The 18054-nt window shown below is 35.6% G+C and overlaps 1 protein-coding gene across 7 annotated transcripts in view; it reads right to left on the bottom strand.

The window, feature by feature from the left end:
* Positions 1-3122: 3122 nt before the first annotated feature.
* Positions 3123-18054, bottom strand: part of LOC110657047 (primase homolog protein) — a 54750-nt gene continuing 39818 nt past the window's right edge. For all 7 annotated transcript variants that reach the window (XM_058144675.1, XM_058144681.1, XM_058144679.1 and 4 more), the window contains one exon: positions 3123-3428. In XM_058144675.1, the coding sequence (XP_058000658.1) occupies positions 3339-3428 (90 nt within the window). In that variant the 3' untranslated portion in view covers positions 3123-3338. The remainder of the gene's footprint in view (positions 3429-18054) is intronic.

Below are 18054 nucleotides of genomic sequence, written 5' to 3'. Positions count from 1 at the left end.
CCCTGATTTTGTGCGGCGCCATATAAGATCAGGATCTCTATAAGCTTTACCAACAGGAATCTTAAGGATTTTCACATACTCTTACAAGGAAAAAGAATTTCTTAAGATATTCAACTTCTAGCTATTTGTTTGCCCATTAACAAGATCCAACACATAAATAATGGGGCTGTCTGGGGCGCGTGGACTGTGGATCATAAACTGAGGCAATGAAGGGAGTCAAGGGTCACTCCAATCATGTACAAAGGCATAACCCATAATATGCCAACGCAACCCCTTCTTTAATTCATCCCTACTCTAAAGAAGACTCTTCCAACCCCATGTCTAGAAGAGTTTTCCAACCCCATGAGGCATGATGACCATACCCTCCATCAATAAAATTAGAAAAAGGTAAGTAAACTCCTTTTAAAACCTTAACCCATAGGGCTTGTGAATTTTTAAACATCTCCAAGCCTGATAAGCTATAAGAGCTGAGTTCAATAAGACAAGATCCTTAAAACACGTTCCACCCACATTTTTTTCCAAGACAATTCATTCCAGTTGACCCAATAAATATATGCCTTGTCCATGGAATGACGCCACAAGAAACGAGTAGCCATTGCTGAGGCAATTTGATAACATGTTAATTGTTACATTTTTTAATATTTTATCAACTTGAAAAGATGAAAATCAAAGCTATTATTTAAATTCTTTTGAAGTAACATTACCCATATTTTATCAACTGAGTAGCTTTTTTTTTTCTCACAAATTACAAACTGAGTGACAGACAACAACCGATAACCATTACCCAATTAGTATTCTCTTACAATTCAATTACTACTTTTTTATAAGTACATGAATGCACTTGCAGTTAGCTTCTTTCCTTGAGCTTGAATTTTCTTTTATATATCCAATAAAACCAAAGCAGCTGAATTCCTTACCATGAACCCCAATCCCATTGTACCATATTCATTCACACTTGCATCAACATTAGATTTGATAAAAAAAAAATATTGAAGTTAACTTATAAATTAGTCAAATCTACTTATAAATAGAAATTATAGATATAACAATATTTAATTTGACTTGTAAATAAAAAAAATTTAAAATAAATCAAGAAGTCATGAGTAAGATATCAATTACTTTTGATTATTTACTTATTTTAAAATTACTCTTTAATCAAATATAAAATTATATTGTCTTAATAATTTTTAAAAATATTAACACTATCATTTGTTTTGACAAACTCTTAATTACTAAAAAATATCACATTATTTTTAGTAATTTTGACATATTAATAAGTTATTTTAAGCACATGGTAACTAAATATTTAAACCAAAAAAATTATTTATTTTAAATTAATTTATAAGTTAGAAAATATATTTAAGTTAAAAGTTAAGTAGAGAAACACTCTAAAAATCACAATCGGGATTCCACATGCTGAAGGAGAGAGAGGAGCCCAAAGAAGCACTTCTTTGTGCTTGTAGAAAGTTAAATAACAGGCGGGTAACTTGCAGAAAAAAATATTTTACTTGAAATCAATTAAATGGAAAAATTTAATTTAGTTTATTTTTAACTTTTCATCCAATTTAATTTAGAAGTTTTAATTTAAACTTAAAAATAAAAAAAAATCAATAAATTAAGTTTTTTAATTTTTTTTGGCTTAAATTAAGAAATTTAGTCTCCAAATCAAGAAATTTTTTTATTTAAATTAAAAAAATAAAGAAATTTAACCCATAAATTTTAATTTTTAAGCTAAATTAAACTTAAATTAAAAATTTTGAATTAAATTAAATAAAAAATTAAAAATGGACTAAATTATACTTCTCCAATAAGTTTAAGGGCTAAATTGAACATTTTGCAAAAAATTATTTTGGGTGCATGTTTCTCTCTCTTGAATTGTGTTTTTTTCTTGTGCAGACAACAAGAAGCTAAGGATAATTAAGAAGGTGAAACAAATTAGGGTTCTTCAAAGGAACCCAATTCTTTTCCTGTAGAATACATTATTTTGACTAATAAATTATAACTAGTGATATTACGATTATTTTTAAGAAAAGAAAATCTTGAATTCAAGTGCAACGATATTACACTTTTAAAGTTTAAGTGTCAATGAAATGCGACAAAAGATAAAGTGTTGAGTAACTTTTCAAATAAAGATCAAAGGTCAAATATGCTTTAAGCCAATACCAAATATATATTATTATAAGAATATATTATTGTAAGACAACTAATCAAAATAATCTTTAACCAAACAAAGCCCTACGATGCTTAAAGCTTGGAATTTTAATCACAACATAAATACACATATTAATACTTAAAAAAAATGCAAAACTATCATTATCTCCCATATTTACCAAGCTTAATTCAGTAATACTGAAATTATTTCCAACATTGTGGGATTTCATGTTTGATCGTGAGTTCAAGTTTCAGCATTCACGAGTAGAGATATGCAATTCTGGTTCCATTTTGAGGCTTGTCTAATAATCAAAACCAAATCGAGGTTTTCTATGTTTCGGTTTCAGTTTAATTCAGTATGGTTTCAATTTCTGAAATAATTTTATGTAATTTTAAAAAAAAAGTTATATTTAAATTAACATTTAACTTTAAATTAGTTATTAATATACAATATATCGTATAATATGCCTTACAGTTACTTTTAAATTATAAAATTTTTAACTATAATATTCATATATAATTTAGAATTAAGCATGTTATATACTATCTAGGATTTAGGTTTAGTTGCTATTGTTATATATAATATAATAATACAAGCATACAATATAATATATTTTTTCGCTATTTCTTAATTGTGTAATATTTAATTATAAGATACACATATAATTATGAATTAAGTTTAAGAACTATAAAATTATTTAATATATTTAAAACTAAAATTAATAAGAAAAAATAGAAAAATAATAAATAATATAATTAGTTCTCGATTTGATACGATTTTAGTTCGATTTCAATATGATCTTATTTTAGTTCTTAATAAAGAACTAAATCTAAATCAAATCATTAAAATAAAATCAGTATGATTCTTGTCATTTTGGTACGTTGCTTTAGTTCGGTTTAAAATCCTTGAAAACCATGCACAGCCGTAGTAGCTGAGACAAACAAAAATTATGTCCTACAACTCTCTTCAATGTCCAAAATTGAATAAATTACAACAAATTAATACTATTCTTTTTCGTTACAAATAAGTATGATAAAATCCCTACTTAAAATCATAATGGGACACACAAGGGTTTCATAGTCCCTACCAATGGCCATTGTTCAAAATTTTCTATAAAATTTAACTGACTCATAGCATAAAGAACCCCTATTTTCTACCTGAACGTGTTCTGTTAAAATCACATACCTTAAATCAGCTGATTGATAGTGCATACTTGATATAATTCTGCTGTTTCAATTACTTCCCTCAGAGCATTTGGTCCTAAACACTTGAGAACCTGTGATCATGACCCAGATAAGGAATAAACACATAGTTAAAATTCAGTTCACTCTTAGAATTCTATTATGAATCTTAATAATAATATTTTTTTTCCCTTCTCTGTCAAAGCTTAAAAAACAAACTTTCTTGACGAAAAGAACAAGGGGGTAGGGAGGTGTTGGATAGAAACTGAAATTATATCAAGAATGAAGGAATAAAAAGAAGATAAGAATCTCCTAAGAAAATCATGAAAAAAGAATTGTAGAATAGTATAAAAGAGCTCCCAATTCCCTTGCTTGTTGGCTAAAGAAAGCCCTTTAAAAGAACCATTAATGGAACGCCATAACGATGCCAATTAACAAGCCCTGTCTCATAATCAATTTGATGATAAGTGAATCTCAAAAAATTTTTTTGGACTTAATTGTGTACCAAAAGTGCCTAATAATCACAAAATTGCATAACTTTGAAGAATTAACTATTGTTACCTGTGTTGCTTTCTAGTCATAGAAACAAGTTTCTTTTCTTTTGGTTTTCATTTTCCACTAGAAAACTAGAAAAGACACTTATGTTTACCGATATTGTCTACCTCTTTTTACTACTCAGTTAAGGTTGTATGCATTTTATTGACAAATGAGCACATGTACAATTACAAGTGCAAATGTCTATTTTAATAACTATTCTTTTCAATATGATGGTAGTGCTGCTAATTGTGTGGTTGCAATTAGGTATGAGCGCAGTCCGGTTCTGGCCCTAAGGGTTGAGGACTCAGGACTGGACCCAATGGTTCCCTTCAGTTTTGGTTTCGATTCGGTTCAATCTAATCCGACACTCAATTTTTATTTTTAAAAAAGTAAAACATCTAATTTTGGCCTGAAATCGAACCACTGTCAACATCAATCTGGTCCAATGTTGAATGGGCAGGTTTTGGTTTATGTCTAGTTGCAATCATAGTAACAGTGAAATATAATGCAACAGTGTTGAAGGTGATGAAGGCTAAGAAAAGTTGATAGGGTGGTTGATGCCTGTGGTGGTGGGTGGCACAAATAATAGTAGGATGATAATTGTGGAGATGATGATGTTGAGGGCAGAACGCTTATGATGGTGGTGTTGATGGCAGTTGTAAGCTTGAGGCTGTGACAGTGGGAAAATTTTTTTTTTTTTCCTTTTGGTTGGAAAGCATCTGAAAAACAATTGCATTCAAAATAAAGGTACAACATTAATAAAAATAATAATTTTGGTTATTTTCCACACAGGTATTGTTGAAATCCTACTAGATTGTAAATCCATAAATTAAAGGGACTGTATTGCATTGTATTTTTTCTTTTCTTCTTGTAGTTATCTTCCTCTTTTATTAGTTTCCTAAAATATCTAGACTTCTTTTGTATTCAGGATTGTTATATATAAATAGGAAGAGTGTACATGGCAAATGTATACTAAAAAAAAAAAAACTCTTTTCTCCAAGAATCCTTCTCAGTATGGTATAAGAGCTCTGCCATTAATTTTTAGCGTGAGTTTCCTGCAAACAGTGTTAAGGTTGCTAGGTAAGCTTATAGGCACCAATCACCAAGGAGTTGTACTACACCACCCCCACTAGAGGAAAGAGCTTCCGCCAATCGGCCTGTTCCTAGAAAATTTTCGCCGTTCAAAGTCGCGCATGGTCACATGCGCCGCCACAAATTCCGTCACCGATCCCACATGCCAGCACATGTCGCCGTTTCTGGGGTTTTTTTTGGGCCGATTTTTTCTCCAACAATCTTCCTAGGTCTTTGCGCCTCTGCCTAATTGGTTTCACACCTTGGTTTGCACTTTTGATTCTTGGGTTTACCATTTTCCTCTCTACTGCTGCATTTCCTTTCTTTTTTTTTGACCTTGATTCTTTAATATGGCTGATGGAAAAAAGGAATTTATTAAAACAAAGATGAGCCCTATGGGTGATAACCCCTCGTTACAAATTAGCCCTGTAAAGCTTAATGGTACTAATTATCTTGCATGGTCGAGATCTCATTCATTGTTTATTCAGGCTAAGGGTATAGGGATATATCACTGGAGACAAAACCAAACCAGAAGCGGGTGGTTCTACTTATAGCCAATGGGAATTAGAGAATTCCCTAGTGATGTCTTGGCAAATTAATTCAACGTAACCACAAATAGCCCGTGGATATTTGCTTCTGGATAATGCTGTTACTATCTGGAATGCTGTATCTCAAACTTATTCCCAAATGGGCAATGATGCACAGATCTATGAGATACGGAACAAGGTTTATAATATGAAACAAGGTGAGATGACCATTGTTCAATACTTTGCTAAATTAAGTGGTTTGTGGTAAGAACTAGACTATTACCCAGACTTTCAAGCTACTTGTTCTGCTGATGTTGTTAAATTCCAAAAATTAATTGAGAAAGAATGGATCTATGACTTCCTTGCTGGGTTTAACATAAAGTATGATCAGATTTGAGTTCAAGTGCTTGGTAAGGATCCCATGCCTTCCCTAAAGCAAACTTATTCATATGTACATCATGAGGAAAGCAAGAGAAGTTTCATGATCCACTCTTTACCTAATGACAAGGCAAGGTTAGTAGCTGCTTCCTCTCACATGTCCCTTTTAATGGTCCATCAGATAAGGATCATTTACACTGTGATTACTGTGAAAAATCAAGGCATACTAAGAAACATTGCTTGATGCTACTTAGTCGCCCATCCAAAGGACGTGGAGGTAAATGGATGAGCTCAATAAGACCACAAACAAATGTTTCTGAGACAGTGGATTTTCTGAAAACAATGCTCCTACTGCCAATACTGGAATCCTCTCCACTGAAGAAGTATAATCCCTAAAGCGTTTGCTGTCACAGCTAGAATCTCAAACTGCCATAATTACCTCTTCTAATTTTGTTAAATCAAGTAACGCTTTTCTTGTTAATTTTGAAAAATCTCCTTAGGTTATATATTCTAGAGCAAACAAGCACACGATAGGCTCTTCAAATAAATTTATAACCTATTCTCCATGTTCAAGAAAAGAAAAAGTCCACAAAGCGCGCGTATCTTTAGCCAATATCTTTGGAACATATTTTGTTGAATGCACTCCTACTATTAATCTTGCTTCAGTTTTGCATGTGCCCAATTTTCCTATTAACCTCTTATCTGTTAGCTCCATTACTAAAGCCCCTCCATTGCAAAATTGAATTTTTTCCTACCTATTGTGTGTTTCAGGAATTGAAAACAAGGAGAATAATTGGCAGTGACAGATTGCAAGATGGCTTGTATTTGCTAGATGACAGTAATGGTTTCTCAAACCCCAAATCTTTGGTAGGAAATTCAATAAGAGTTGATCAGGAGATCATTCAATGGCATAGGAGATTAGAATATCCTTCTTTTTCAACCTTAAAAAGGTTATATCCTATTTTGTTTAGACAATGCGAATCAGTGTTAGTTTGTGATGCTTGTGAACTTGCCAAACACACAAGGAATTCTTATTCTTCAATAAATAATAAAGCTTTGGCTCCTTTTATGACTATCCATTCTGATGTATGGTCCTGCTCAAACAACCTCTTTATCTAGTTATAGATAGTTTTTCACTTTTATTGACTGTTGCACTAGGTTGACTTGGATATATTTGATGAGATCTAAACATGAAGGTTTTTTTTTTTTTTTTTTCAGCAATTTCATAAATAATTTACACCTAGTTTAATGCATAGGTCAAAATTCTAAGAACCGACAATGGGACAAAGTATATGAACAAAGTCTTTCAGTCTTATTTAGAGTCTCATGAAATCCTCTATCAAATTAATTGTGTGAATACAAGGGCACAAAATGGAGTATCTGAAAGGAAAAATAGGCATTTACTTGAAATGGCTCGATCACTCATATTTACAATGAACCTTCCCACATCATATTGAGGGGATATTGTTCTTATTGCAACATATCTTATTAATCGAATGCCTCTTTACACACTAAACTTTTAAGAGTCTTCTAAAAGTTCTTAAGGGTAAGAATTCATATATTATTCCTCCAAAGGTTTGTGGGCGTGTTTGCTTTGTTCATAGATCAAATGTTGGGAAACTAGAACCTAGGGCCCAAAGATGAGTGTTTGTGGTTTTTTTTAACACTCAAAAGGGTTACAAGTGTAATTGTCCTCCCTCTAGGAAATATTTTATAAGTTTAGGGAATATGAACCTTATTTCCAGCCAACTCTTCAGGGGGAGCACAATAAGGAAGAGGCGTCTATTTTACCTTTCCAGGGAAAGATGTTTTTTGAACCCAATCATAGCATTGAGGATAAGGATGCTGAGGATAAGAACCAACCATCACCATTAGTTCCTCAACCCTAACCTCAAACCACAGGGAGATTGAATAGATTAGATTTAAGAACCTACACTCGTCGAAATAAGACAGATACAGTCATTAAGCATGATATGACTAATCAATCAGAACCTCTAGCTTCAGCTCCTGAACATTCTGAGCTTGGAGAATTATGTGGTGAGTCTCCTTCTTCTGATACTGTTGATGACCTTGATATACCCATTGCTCTCAGAAAAGAGGTTAGGACTTGCACTAAACATTTTATATCCAAGTTTGTTTCCTATGATTCCTTATCTCCTTCCTATAGAGTTTTTGTCATTTCTGTTGTTTCTGTTTCTATTGCACAGGATTGGAAGGAAGCATACCTTGATCCAAATTGGAAGGCAACTATGGTAGAAGAGATGAAGGCTTTGGCAAAAAATGAGATATAAGATCTTGTTACTCTTTCTTTGGGGAAGAAACTGGTTGGAAGCAAATGGGTGTTCACTGTAAAGCATAAAGCAGATGGTTCCATAGAAAGATATAAGGCCAAGTTAGTGTCAAAAGGATTTACTCAGACATATGGGGTGGATTATCAAGAGACTTTTGCATATATTGCTAAAATGAACATAATCAGGATCTTGCTATCATGTGTTGTAAATCTTGAATGGGACCTACAACAGTTTGATGTGAAGAATGCTTTTCTGCATGGAGATTTGGAAGAAGAAGTATATATAGAGATCCCTCCAGGATTTGAGGGAGAAAAGACCAAAGAAAAAGCTTGTAAATTGAAAAAGGCACTCTATGGCTTTAAGTAGTTACCACAAGCATGGTTTGATAGATTTAGTAAGGCCATGATTTCCTTTGGATTTTATCAAAGTAATGGCAATCATACCCTATTCATGAAACACTGTAGAGGTAAGATCACACTGCTCATTGTTTATGTTGATTATATAGTGGTGATAGGAGATGACCAAGAAGAGATTGCTCATCTAAAAGAGTGAAAGAATTTGAGATTAAAAACTTGGGTAGATTAATGTACTTCCTTGAAATTGAAGTTGCCAGATCAGACACAAGGATTTTTATTTCTCAAAGAAAGTACATATTAGACCTCTTAGATGAGACAGGCATGTTGGGCTGTAAACCAGTAGAATCTCCTATTGAAGTTAATCACAAGCTGCAAACTGAAATTAGGGAGGCAGTTGACATAGAAAGATATCAGAGTTTATTTGAGAGATTAATTTATCTCTCTCATACCTGACTTGACATAGCCTATGCTATAAGCTTGCTGAGTCAGTATATACATGATCCTCGAAAACCCTACTTAGAAGCTATCTTTCGTATTTTGAGGTATTTAAAATCTGCACCTGGAAAGGAACTTTTATTTTTAAAGTATGGCCATCGCCAGATAAATGCTTTTACAGATGTAGATTGAGCTGGATCTCTCGATGATAGGAGATCGACATTAGGTTATTACACCTTTGTTGGTGGCAATTTAGCCACTTGGAGAAGTAAGAAGCAGAATGTAACAAGAAGATTTAGTATAGAGGCAGAATATAGAGCCATGACACAGGGTATATGTGAGCTATTATGGTTGCGAAAATTAATGGAGGAAATGCAATTATTAAAAACAAATAATTTGTCCTTATTCTGTGACAATAAAGCTGCTATCAGTATAATTCATAACCCCGTTCAACATGATCGACCAAACATATATAGATTGATCGACACTTTATGAAGGAGAAAATAGTTAATGAGTCTTTAAGTGTCTCTTATGTGACTTCCAAAGAACAAGTGGCCAATGTGTTTACTAAAGGTTTAAACAGCAAGATATTTCATACTCTAATTTAGAAGTTAGGCATGTGTAACATACATGAACCAACTTGAGGGGGAGTGTTGGAATGCTACTAGATTGTAAATCCCTAAATTAAAGGGATTATATTGTATTATATTTCTTCTTTCCTTCTTATAGTTATCTTCCTCTTTTATTAGTTTCCTAGAATATCTAGACTTGTTTTGTATTCAGGACTGTTGTATATAAATAGGAAGAGTGTACAAGGCAAATATATATTCAGGGAAAAAAAATCTTTTCTCCAAGAATCCTTCTTAATAGGTATAAATTTGAAAAACTGAAAAACAACCAAAACCATGATCTGCCTCAAGCTTGAACATCCCGATTTGTTACTAAGAGAAGCCCCAGGTTACCAAATTTGAGCTTATTGGTTGTAGAAGGAGATCCTTTTTGAACTCCACTTCTCTTTGAATGGTAGCATTATACAACCAAGATTACATCATTGCTAATATGCCTCTAATCTCCAACATGAGCTACTTAAAGATCACAGAACAATAAAGGATTAGATTAGATACTTACTGGCTCATGGACATGATCTATCTTCCCAAGTTTGAGAAAAGCAGGGTTTTTAAGCAAACTTTCCTTTTTTTCGTCTACTCACTTCCCATAATGGAGGAGAAATGCATTTCAAACAGTAAAGGCCAGCATCTCTATAGGAGTTTATAACAAGTAGGGGATTGTAGTTTCAGTTTTGGTTTTAGGATCTAGCTTGGAATCTGAACTAAACTGAAATTTGGATATGATTCCAGTTCAGTTCTTTGATATTTCGGTTTTTGTTACTTCGGTTCCATATCGGCATTGTTCTAGTTTGGATTTAGGTTCTTATAACAATTTTATACAATTATTTTCATGAAAAGTCATACCGAAATTACCGTTAAAGGTTTAAAATTTATTATTCATACACAGTATATCATATAATATACCTTTTAACTATTTCTTAATTATATAATTTTTAACTCTAAGGTACATATTTAATTTAAGATTAAATATATCATGTAATATAACAGTATAAATATATCATATAATATAACTTATAGTGAGCTTTTTGCCAAATCTATGTGAAAACAAAATTAAATTATCATTTCTATCTAGTTTGGGAAATATTTCCCAAACCAAGGTGAATCTTGCTAGATGGATTTAAATTTGCAACATACTGACAATATGACTGTTGGCAAAGATTATAGCTGCTTTGCATATTAGTATTATGTATTTAAAAAATTAAAAATACAAAGGTGGGAATCTTGGACAACTCCTTGCAGCATGCAGATGGTGTAAAAGTTGGTAGTCTTGCTCTTTTATCTTCCTACAATATGTAGGACATTTATGTGGCATATTATATTGGTATTTGATATTTTCTAAAATTAATTGATTTTAATTATTTTTTACATTTTAATTGTTCATTTTAAGAAATTCAAATAAAAAAAATAAAAAACATACAGTTATATTTTTAATTGTTAGAAAATGTATTTTTACTTTAGTTGTATAAAATACAATATATATTTTTAATATATTTTAATTTTAATTTTAATTAATTTCAATGCTAATTTTATATATTAGCTTACACTAACTATAAATTTAATATATATGCATAATAGGTCAAAAATATTATTTTTACATTTTTATATAAATAGTGAATTTAACATAATTAATTAGTTATAATTAAAAATATAATAAACTTTATCAACAAGTGGTTGGATCAGTGGCGTGAAGCTGATTCCCAGGCAAGACTTTACCTACAAGGTCAAGGGTTCCAATCCTAGAGTTGTCAGTATTGAAAATATTTACTTTGTTATGGAAAGTCAATCACTATATTATTTCTCTATATATTCTGTATTCTGTATTCCTATGTAGGATTTCTTATTTAGAATTTCTTCCTAATTAGTAAAACACAATTATAGGAATCAATTGTATATATTCCCATGTACAGATTAATTGAAATTAAGGAGAATCATCTCTTTCTACATAGTATCAGAGCAGGTCATCTATCTAGGCTGACTATTTGTTCTCACCACCCAGCTCAGGAGAGACCTTGGCTGCCGACCGGCCGTTTTGACTCCGACCAACATCGCTGGCGTCGCCTCAACCCCCTCATTCCACCACTGTGTGCTGTTGCCTGTTCCAGTACACCATTAAAGGACTTCTGAGGTTTGGCTCTCAGATCCTATTTCGGTATTTGCTTGATTTGTGATTTTGGGTTATTTTGCCGCTGTAAGCACTTTGTATTAGCATTTCGGTTAGTTTTCTTTGTCTCAACAAATGGCAGACAATAAGAATGTTATTTCTAATGTGATTCCGGTGATGACTAAGATCACGGAACACAAATTTAATGGTTCGAATTACAGGTGGAGTAAGGCATAGGGTCTATTTGCGTAGCATTGATAAGGATGATCACCTTACTAAAGATCCACCTACGGATGATACACGACAAACTTGGCTAAGAGAGGATGCTCGGTTGTTTTTGCAGCTTCGAAATTCGATTCACAGTGAGGTAATTAGTTTAATTAATCACTGTGAATTTGTTAAGGAATTGATGGATTTTCTGTATTTTGGTAAAGGAAATATCTCCCGTATTTACGATGTTTGTAAGGCATTCTACCGTGCTGAGAAAGAGGATAAGTCTCTCACGGCTTATTTTGTGGATTTTAAACGTATATACGAGGAACTTAATGTATTGTTGTCTTTTAGTCCTGATGTTAAAGTTTAGCAGGCCCAACGAGAGCAACTGGCTGTTATGAGTTTTCTTACAGGTCTTCCTTCAGAGTATGAGACTGCTAAATCTCAGATTCTCTCTAGTTATGAGATTTCCTCTTCGCATGAAACGTTCACACAGGTCCTTTGTACAGAGAGTACCCAATCTTCATAGCCTGCCAGTAGTGCTCTTATTAGCCGCAATCCAAATGGACAACAGGGTAATAGAAGAGGAAGTAGAGGAGGAATTACAGGCAACAGAAATCATCAGCATAATGGAGAGGCTAGTTCTAATCAGGACTCAAGAGTTGTCATTTGTTATTATTGCCATGAGCCTGGCCATACAAAATATAATTGTCCGCAATTTCAGAGGAAAAATCAGCGATCACAGATAGCAAATATGGCAGCAGAGGATTCAACAGTATCTTCCTCTGAGAAAACTATTTTGGTATCTGTCGCAAGGAGTTTTGCGGTCGCCTGAACGAACTCTCATCGAAGTGGGAAAGAGTGAGGAGTCGCCACCTTAGTTTTGAGGGAAACTAAAGAAAACCATTTGTGAAAATAAATTAAAATGAAACCACTTCAAAACAGAGATTCTAGATTCGGGGTCCGTAAACGGGTGGGGAAGGTGTTAGGCACCCCACCTCGTCCCTCAATAAGGGTAAGTAGATTTAACTTCACGTTCTTTATAAATTAGTTAGGAGGGCTTGAATGGAAATGTTAATCCTTTTAACAAAAAGGAATATTTGATTTTTCACTAAATTCGGATTACCCAGATAGATAAGTAAATGAGACAACCTTAGTGAGTTACTGTTGTATGTTAATTTTGTCTGAAGGGGTTATTTGGTTAAAATTCAATTTGAGAATCGGATAAGAACTCTCCTCCGATCTCTTTTAGATTAAGATTCGAATTTTGGATCGAATAAGAACTCTTCTCCGATCACTTTTAAAATTTTGGATTGAGAATCGGATAAGAACTCTCCTCCGATCTCTTTTAATTAAAATTTTGGGTTAAGAATCGGATAAGAACTCTCCTCCGATCTCTTTTAAATGTTTGTTAAAGTTTTTAAGTGAGAATCGGATAAGGACTCTCCTCCGATCTCCTTTTAAATATTTATTAAAATTTTTAGTTTGAGAACCGGATAAGAACTCTCCTCCGATCTCCTTTTAAATATTTATTAAAATTTTTAGTTTGAGAACCGGATAAGAACTCTCATCCGATCTCTTTTATTTTAATGGGATTGAGAATCGGATAAGAACTCTCCTCCGATCTCTTTTAATTAAAATTTTGGGTTGAGAATCGGATAAGAACTCTCATCCGATCTCTTTTAAATGTTTATTAAAATTTTTAGTTTGAGAACCGGATAAGAACTCTCCTCCGATCTCTTTTATTTTAATGGGACTCGGATAAAGACTCTTCCGATCTCTTCGAAATTTGATCACAGCTATATATCATAAGAGTCTAAGTTTAAGAGTTCTAGTATTCAAAGATGCCAAGGGTCGTAATAAGACTTCTTTTAACTCATTGGTACTTTGTGACTAAATAAGGGATGCCGGACTGAATTTTACCGACCTCCCATATGGTCGCCTTACCAGTATCCTATCTATTCCATTTTACTTATCTGAGATTTGATTTTTATTCCGCCTTATGGCATTATGCCGGATCGCCTTCTACGTCAGCCTAGTGATTCAATTTTGCTATTTCCCTGACGTGTTATTTAGACCCTCTTTTTCAAAGAGACCCTTAAAATACAGTTACCTATGTTTTATCCAACCACTTATGCGCTACTAGGGACTAGAAGACTTGCATTTAGGGATAACAAAGATTAACGAAAAGCATGGACTGATCACTAAAGAAGTAAACTCGGGAATAACATTTTTTGGGTTTTTTAGCACAATATGAACTTGGAGAAAATTACATGAATAAAAAGAACAATGGAAATGCGTAAAATAAAAAACAAACACTTAATAAAAACGGGAATATGAGCGCTTACCTGTAAGGAGCCAAATCTATTGAAATAACTACGAGATCACAAATAGCAATAAGATTGCGAGTTGATAGCCGGGAGGCTAAGGTTCGCCTTGGAACAAAGAGTGCTTCTCTAAATGCAATTGAGTCAGAATTGTACCCGAGTTTAAAAGAGATTGAGCATGGACGATGGAAGAGAAAATGAAGATAACAAGGAAATGAAAATGTGAGCGTTACGGGATAATGAACGAGCCGAAAATGGAGAGTTTCGGTGTTCAAAATCTTTTTAAGAAGACACTTCAAAAAACTGGTTCCAAAAGTGCTTATGAAAGCAGAGTAACGATCTGAATTAAATTTCAGAGTTCTTCCGCTATAGTAACAACCTTCTTTTTTTCTCCTCTCTCCTCCCCTAGATTTGATGATCATATTATCCATGTACACCTCCACTTCTTTATGCATCATATCGTGGAATAATGTGACCATAGCGCGTTGATAGGTAGCCCCAGCATTCTTCAACCCGAAAGGCATGACCCGATAGCAAAATACTCCCCATTGAGTGATAAAAGCGGTTTTCTCTTTGTCTTCCTCATCCATTGGGATTTGATTGTACCCAGATGCCCCATCAATGCATGAACACCTACCTAATCCCGCAGCATTGTCTACAAACACATCAATGTGGGGGAGAGGGAAATCATCTTTCAAGCTTGCTTTATTGAGATCCCTGTAATCGACGCACACCCTAACTCTCCCGTCCTTCTTCATTACCGGGACAACGTTAGCTATCCATTGGGGATATTTGACTACTTCCAGAACCAGTCATCATCGTTCTTGACCTCATCCCTAACTTTGAGCAGTGTGTCAGGATTCATTCTTCTTAGTTTCTGCTTCACCGGGATCGTTCCTGGAATTAGGGGAATTTTGTGCGTCACTATTTGGGGGTCCAAACCAACCATATCATCATAGCTCCAGGAAAATACGTCCAGGAATTCTTTAAGCAAACTGATCATATTTCCCAATTCTTCACTCTCCACTACCTTAAGTTCCCTTTTCTCTTCTTCCGTGCCTAAGTTTATGGTGCACGTTTTGTCTCCACAAGGCACTAGGGAAGGCTCATCTCTTTCGTCCCTTTCTTCTGCAAGATTTTCCTCAGAATCACTTGAAGTAATGGCAGTTATGGGGATTTCAAAATTAACCGGAGGAATTTCTGAGTCTATTGGATTATTAGGTGTTAATTGATGAATGGTCCTGAATGAATGAAAATAGAACATATTATAAGGATGGAATTCAAAAGGAAAGAGAAAGAGAATTGGATTTAGAATGCGCTATTAATTCATTAATATTTATGCCATAAGAAAAAGGGTCCATTTACAGTATTACACTTGCCACCATGGACAAAATGATCAAGTGTAGATAACTAAAGGTACTTTACTCGAAATTGAGTACAGGGATGTCCTCTGCTGTCCAGTTGTCTAGTTCTTGCCCCTCAGCTATTGGCGAGACCAGAGCCTCATACAGGGAATCCAGGTAGATGACATCGATGGATGGTTCATCAGGTGATTCTTCAACCTTTGCCGGATTTTCAATGACCAGTTTAGTGAAGATCTCCGTGATTCTCGGGACTACCTTCCTTTTTCCTATTTTCTGGTCAAACCTTTGATCCCGAAGCATTTTCCTCATCCAGAATCGCCCATCCATAAGGGCATCTTCCTCATAACCCAAACCACAACGGCCTATCTTCTGGATAGCCGGTATGGGTTCAACGATTCCTTGCAATGCGGTGCCCAAGCCTTTGCCCTCTTGATATCCATTCCTTGACATCACTTTGGCCACCATAGCCATAGCCCCCTCATTTCCGGTTTCTTGTAATTCGAGGGCCTGGAAAGAACTTTCCAATGACTCCTCGGCCGCTTCCACATAAGGGAGTGATTGCGGCTTGGTGACTAAAATGGCTTCTTCTCCTCTTACAGTGATGATTTTGCCGTCCATAATGTATTTTATCTTTTGGTGCAGAGTTGAGGGAACGGCGTTCGCAGAATGGATCCAAGGCCTCCCCAGTAACATAGTGTAGGCCGGCTCAATATTCATCACTTGGAATGTGACGTAGAAGGTGCATGCGCCAATTTGGAGTGGTAAATCAATATCTCCCAACACTTCTCTTCTGGTACCGTCAAAGGCTCTTACTGGCAACTGGCAACTGGCGTATATCTGATTGGTCAACTGGCAACCTAGCCAAGGTAGCACTAGGGAGTACATTGAGAGCTGATCCGTTATCAATAAGTACCTTGGCTACTATACAACCCTTACATTTCACTGTTACATGCAGAGCTTTAGTGTGTCTTAAACCCGCTGGGTCTATCTCGTCTTCCGAGAAAGTAACAAAACTGGATGCCTGGATTTGTCCCACTATCTTCTCAAACTGCCCCGGAGTGATGTCGGGGTTTACAAAGGCCTGATCCAGGATTCTCTGCAAGGTTTGTCGGTGCACTTCTGAGCTCAGGATCAGTGATAACAGTGAAATTCGGGCAGGTGTCTTTCTCAACTGCTCCACCACATCATACTCACTCTGTTTCATTATTTGAAGCAGCAGCTCCTCCTCTTCTTTATGTTCGGCAGGCTCTACTTCCTCTGTCTTCTCAACCTCCTCTTCAGTATTCTTCAGTGACTCTCCCATCTTTACTTTCCCTTTTCTCTTTTCTTTCTCTTCGTTCCGTAACACCTCCACTTGAGTTATGAACTCGACTTCTTGCTCAAGCGAGGAGGATTTTGTGGCGACAACGGGCGAAAATTAACACAGGAGTAATGCGGTGGTAGGTCCGGCATAAGTCATTTAAAGTGTTCATGAGGAGTGAAACATGGTTTTGGTGGTGCCGGAGGTGAGGCAAGATTAGGAGCTGATGTACTGCTTGACGCTCCTTGAGTGAAAACTTGGAAATTATAGTTCCAAGGGACAGCATGAGTATTTGTGACAGGGAGCTGAGGTGGAGTCTGGATAACCGTTACTGGCGGTGAGGCTACTGGAGGTGAGAAGGTGATTCTGGGTTTAGAGGTAGAAGCATTCTGGCTGTATCTAGTTGTGTTCACTCCCCCTTCTGTCTTCGACCTTGTCTGACATCTCAGAACTTTGAGGGATAACAAGTTCTGGACCTCTTGCTTGAACCTCTCACAGTCCCGCAGCTCATGATCAGCTGCCCCTCCATGGTAAGGACATCCCGTATCCTTCACTGACCCTGATACCTGAGGGCAAAGGTAGCCTTCCCTCATTGCCACGGCAAAAATTTCCTCAAAGTGAGGAATCAGCTCGTCTACCTCCAGTGTCGACCTTTCTCCGTCAGACTCTATCATATTTACACCATTGCCTGCATTATGGTTGGGCAATGGGTTTGAGGTAACATTGGGGAGGGAACCATTTCCCTCAATTTTCAGCCACCCGTTCCGGATTAAAGCGTGCACTCTTCCCCTGAGTGCTCCGCAGTTGTCAGTTGAATGCCCTTGTGCCCCTCCATGATACTCACAACGGGCAGTGGCATCATACCACCTGGGGTATGGTGGCTGGATTGGGTCTAGGGGAACTGGTACTATCTGGTTTATACCGACAAGGTATCGGTATATTTCACTGAGCGGGAGGGGAAGAGGTGGATCAGGGTTTCTTGGGGGTCTTGGATTGTTTTGTGGTGGTCTCGGTTGAGCAGGAGGAGGAGGTGGTCTAGGTTGGTAATTTGCTGGTGGTGGGTATTGTGGGCGCGGGTGTGGATAATTCGGAAAAGGAGGCGAAATGTTTGCGATGGTTTGGCCATGAGGGGAAGGATATGACCGGTAGTTATTTTGGGGAAGTGGGGAGTGATTATTCTGCCGGGTGATGG

Source organism: Hevea brasiliensis, chromosome 3 (assembly GCF_030052815.1).
Source record: "Hevea brasiliensis isolate MT/VB/25A 57/8 chromosome 3, ASM3005281v1, whole genome shotgun sequence".
NCBI classification, from domain to species: Eukaryota; Viridiplantae; Streptophyta; class Magnoliopsida; order Malpighiales; family Euphorbiaceae; genus Hevea; species Hevea brasiliensis.
The sequence above is the reverse complement of the archived record's forward strand: the minus strand, read 5'-3'. Positions and strand labels throughout refer to the sequence as shown.